The sequence below is a fragment of the Episyrphus balteatus genome, chromosome 4 (genome assembly GCF_945859705.1).
Source record: "Episyrphus balteatus chromosome 4, idEpiBalt1.1, whole genome shotgun sequence".
NCBI classification, from domain to species: Eukaryota; Metazoa; Arthropoda; class Insecta; order Diptera; family Syrphidae; genus Episyrphus; species Episyrphus balteatus.
Window position 1 is genome coordinate 40899634 of NC_079137.1, and position 4400 is coordinate 40904033.

The 4400-nt window shown below is 44.3% G+C and overlaps 1 protein-coding gene across 1 annotated transcript; it reads right to left on the reverse strand.

Moving 5' to 3' along the window:
- Positions 1-3183: 3183 nt before the first annotated feature.
- On the reverse strand, positions 3184-4400 carry LOC129919045 (uncharacterized). The gene has a single exon (XM_055999852.1). It carries the CDS (start codon positions 4239-4241, stop codon positions 3198-3200), a length of 1044 nt encoding a protein of 347 aa, XP_055855827.1. The 5' UTR covers positions 4242-4400; the 3' UTR covers positions 3184-3197.

Here is a 4400-nt window from a genome sequence, read left to right on the forward strand (position 1 = left end):
GAACATTACTAGGGCTGGAGAGAAGTTTGTCGACTCGTGCTCTGCCGTGCGATAAGCCAGAAGTGCCGGTTGTAGATGTTTGTCCCACTCAGTTTGTTGTCTACAGGTGAACTTGGCTAAGTAATCGAGGAGCGTCCGATTAAACCTCTCAACCATCCCATCTGACTGGGGCCTTAAAGGTGTAGTTCTTGTTTTTTCGACACCCAAGACTTCCATTGCACATCTAAAGATTTCCGCCTCGAAATTGCGACCTTGGTCAGAGTGGATGAAATAAGGTAGCCCGAACCTGCAAAAGACTTCGTCGATTAATTTACTAATAACTACCTCTGCAGTTTGACAAGGCACAGCGAAGCATTCGGGCCATTTCGTAAAATAGTCCATTACTACTATGATGAATCGGTTTCCATTCGTTGTACGTGGTAAAGGGCCCAGAACATCCACAGCAATCCTTTCGAAGGGAGCACCTGTGATGCTAGGTTGAAGTCTGCCACGAGTCCTGGTGGAAGGGCCTTTTCGAGCGGTACATTGGTGACAGCTTAGACACCAGACTTTGACATCTGTGGTGCGACCTATCCAAAAATATCTGCTTTTAACCTTACCCAGTGTCTTTTTATGTCCAAAATGGCCCCCGCAGGGACTGTTGTGTAGGGACGCCAGTACGTCTGGAACAAAACTTTTGGGGACGACTTCTAGGAAACTGTCTCTTCCCAAATCTCCTTTGAAGACCTTCGAAATGACGTCGTTAACAAGTTTAAGTTGCCTGAACAAACTCCAGTATGCTTTGACGGTTGAGTTTTCTCCGACAATGCTTTGCTTCGATGGACGATTACCTGTTTCTAACCACGTTCTTACCTTTGCTAATGTAGAATCTTTTCGCTGCCTTTCTTCCATCGTCAACGGTACTGCCTGAAGAGCAAGAATTTCGGCGTTTAGTTTTTCCTTTTCTTCTGCACGAGAGCACACCTTACAACTGCCACAGGGTCTTCTGGAAAGGCTATCGGCATTGCCATGTTTAGCTCCAGGTCGGTGGAGGATCCCGAAGTCATACTGCTGGAGTATTTCGATCCATCTAGCCATCTGCCCTTCTGGTGTTTTGAAGTTGTATAGCCATCTAAGTGAAGCATGGTCCGTCCGCAATAAGAAACGCCTTCCGAATAAATAATGATGGAATCTTTTTGAAGCTAGAATTACTGCCAGGAGCTCCCTCCGAGTGACGCAGTAATTACGTTCATTTCGGTTTAGCGTCTTGCTGAAATATTCTAGAACTACTTCCGACTCACCCTGTTTTTGGCTCAATACTGCACCTACTCCGACGTTTGAAGCATCCGTATCCAGGACGAAAGTTCCTGCTTCAATCGGGAAGCCTAATATGGGGGCAGAAGTAAGAGTTGTTTTTAGTTTCTTCAAAGCTTCGTCACAAGTAGGGCTCCATTCAAAACGACGTCTATCTTCAGTTAGCTCGAATAATGGCTTTGCGACAGTCGAGAAGCCTCCGATGAATTTTCTGTAATAGGAACAGAGACCAAGAAAACTTTTGACTTGCCTTTTAGTTTTTGGGATTGGCCACTGTAGAACAGCTTCCACTTTGTCAGGATCCGTTCTCAACCCTGATTCGGACACTATATGACCTAAGAACTTAACGCTTTTCTTAAAAAAATGGCACTTACTTGGACTGAGCTTAAGGTTAGCATCCTTTAATCTTATAAAAATGTCTTCAAGCTTAGCTAGATGTTCTTCAAATCCATTTGAATGGCAAATGATGTCATCTAAATACACAGGAAAGCCCTTCAATACGCGGTCCATTAGCCTTTCGAAGGTAGCACCAGCGTTGCTTAACCCGAATGGCATGACAAGGAATTGCCATAGGCCGGTGCCGCTGGTAAATGCTGTTTTTTCCTTGTCTTCGGCGTTCATCTCTACCTGCCAATAACCGCTTTGCAGATCCATAGTGGAAAACCAAGATGATCCTCCAACGGATGTAAGCAGGTCTTCCATCAAGGGCAACGGATATGAGTCCTTCTTTGTGACTTCGTTTAAGCGCCTGTAGTCCACGCAAAACCTGGTGGACCCATCTTTTTTTCGCACCAAAACTACTGGGGCTGCCCAAGGGCTGTTTGAAGGTTCGATTACACCTCTTTCCAGCATGTCTTTGACGAGTTCGTCCATTTCTTTTCGCTTAGCTATCGGCAAACGCCTTGGCGGTAGCTTAATTGGTTTCGCATCGCCAGTACTGATGGTATGCTGTGTCAAATTTGTCCGTCCGAAGTCTGCTGGTCCCACTGAAAATACAGAAGAATATTTTTGAAGTAAATTTCTGAATTCTCGTTCTTGTTTCTCTGTGAGAAGATGTTTTGAGCATGTCACCAGGTCATCAATTGTAGTTAAGCTGTTCTTATCCTCATTTAGGGGGATCTCACAAATCTCAGCTTTTTCCATCTTACCGACTATTTTATTTCGTGGAATGGTGATGTCTTTTGAAGAAGTATTGACCAATCGAATAAAAATTTCATCGTCAATTGGTTCCAATAACCCTCTGCCCAACAAGACACCATCAGGCAAATCACAATTTTTAGAATACTCGACCGATGCAAATTCGCCTTCGAAAGCGGTTGGATGCTGAACTTTTATTAACGTTTCTGTTCGTGCTGGCAAGAGATGTGATGCCCTTGTGAGAAGTAAACTGTTCGGAGCTCCACACGGAAGGTGCAACGGATGTTTCCTGCCTCGAATTTCCAAACACATCTCTTCAAAGTCTATGAAACATTCATTTTTAACTAAGAAATCTAGTCCTAAAATGCTTGGCGTATTCGTTGTCACCACGGCAAAGTTGTGTTGGTGCTCTTGGTGGTTAATTACAAATTTCAGTTCAACTGTGCCTTTTGAAACGATCATACCTCCGGATATACCTGATATACGAAGAGGAGAGCCACCAATTTTTGCATTCTCAGGCAAATAGTTTTCAGAAATTACTGATATGTTTGCACCTGAGTCAATGATCATGCAGCATTTTTTGCCTTCGATATAAGCGAATAAATTGATGCTGGCCTCGCCGACGACGCCAACAAAGCTGGATTTATTTTCTTCCGTGGTCACGGTTTCTAGTGGGGATTCTGTGGGAGAAACAAAAGATGAATTATTTAATGAGGGAGCGGTGATTTCTTTCACCACTGGCTTCCGCTCTACATTGCCAGTGGTATCTAGTTTTCCGAATACGTATAAGAAAATCGGATATCTTTAGGGTTTTCGTTAGCTGTTTGTTTCTGGTCGTCTCTCTTACTCTGATCGGGGATTGTCATAAAAACATGTTTGTGACCACGGCGCTCGAGGCGAGTAGTGACATCCAGAGCAATTCCTAGAGCATCCTGCAAACTTTGAGGACGTCCAATAGCGACGAAATTCTGGACCTGTTCGTCACGAATTCCATCAACGAATTGGCTCAATACAATTTCCCCTACCACTTTTTCGGCACAACCTGGGAATGCAGCTACGGAGAGACGTTGCAGCTGGACGGCAAACTCGGCTAGTGTTTCTTTTGGTTTTTGCACACGGTTTCGGAGGAGAGAAAAACTTGTATGAGTATCGAGACTAAAACGTTGCCGTAAGAGTTTGGTAAGCGCTTCGAAACTAACTGGTTTTCCGCTTGGGAGTGCGCTTAGTACTGTCAGGGCTTCACCTCGCAGCTGCATTGCTAATGCGTATGCTTTTTCCTCCTCGTCCCAACCGTAGAAAGTAGCTGTTATGCAGAACTGCCGCTCATAATCAACCCAAGAGTTTTGGCCATCAAATGGTTGCAAGACACTAAAATTCAAGAAGCGTGGCTGAGAGCCACCATAAAGCTGACTTGCTTTGGTTCGTTTTGGTTGATTCGCAATTTCATCCACAGTCCGATGGGGTGTTTCGAAAACTTCGCTTGGTTGGAAAACCATACGAGGCTCTGGTAGCTCCTTCTGTTTTTGTCTACCCCCGTCTACTTGATTTGCTGGTAGCTGTTGCGTGACTGCTGCACCAGCTGCTCCATCTTCGGAATGGGGTGACGAATGTTGCACTTCCGTTGGATCAAATGTTCTACTGAACGTTTTTTCCAATGCAACGACTCGTTCATCTGTTGCTTCTTGTCGCCGGTTCAGTTCCTCTTTCCATTCTGACAACTTGCCATCCCAAAAAGAGCGCTCTTTAAGGGTGTTATCTTTCATAAGTTGGATTATAGAGTCAAACTGTGCTTTCAATTGTTCTGCGTCCATTTTGGTAAGAACTATCCTTAGCTCTGATCAATATGACCCCACACCTGACACCAGTGTTACAAAATCTCGACGTTGCCAAGAAAAAATAAAGTGGAATTAGTGGCTAGAGGAGCAGAACCTTAAAGATGTGTCTGACAAAAAAATCATAAAAAGAAAATA

Bases quoted from the DNA above. Each gene is read 5' to 3' on its own strand.
- LOC129919045 (XM_055999852.1), bottom strand. From the start codon at position 4,241: ATGGACGCAGAACAATTGAAAGCACAGTTTGACTCTATAATCCAACTT.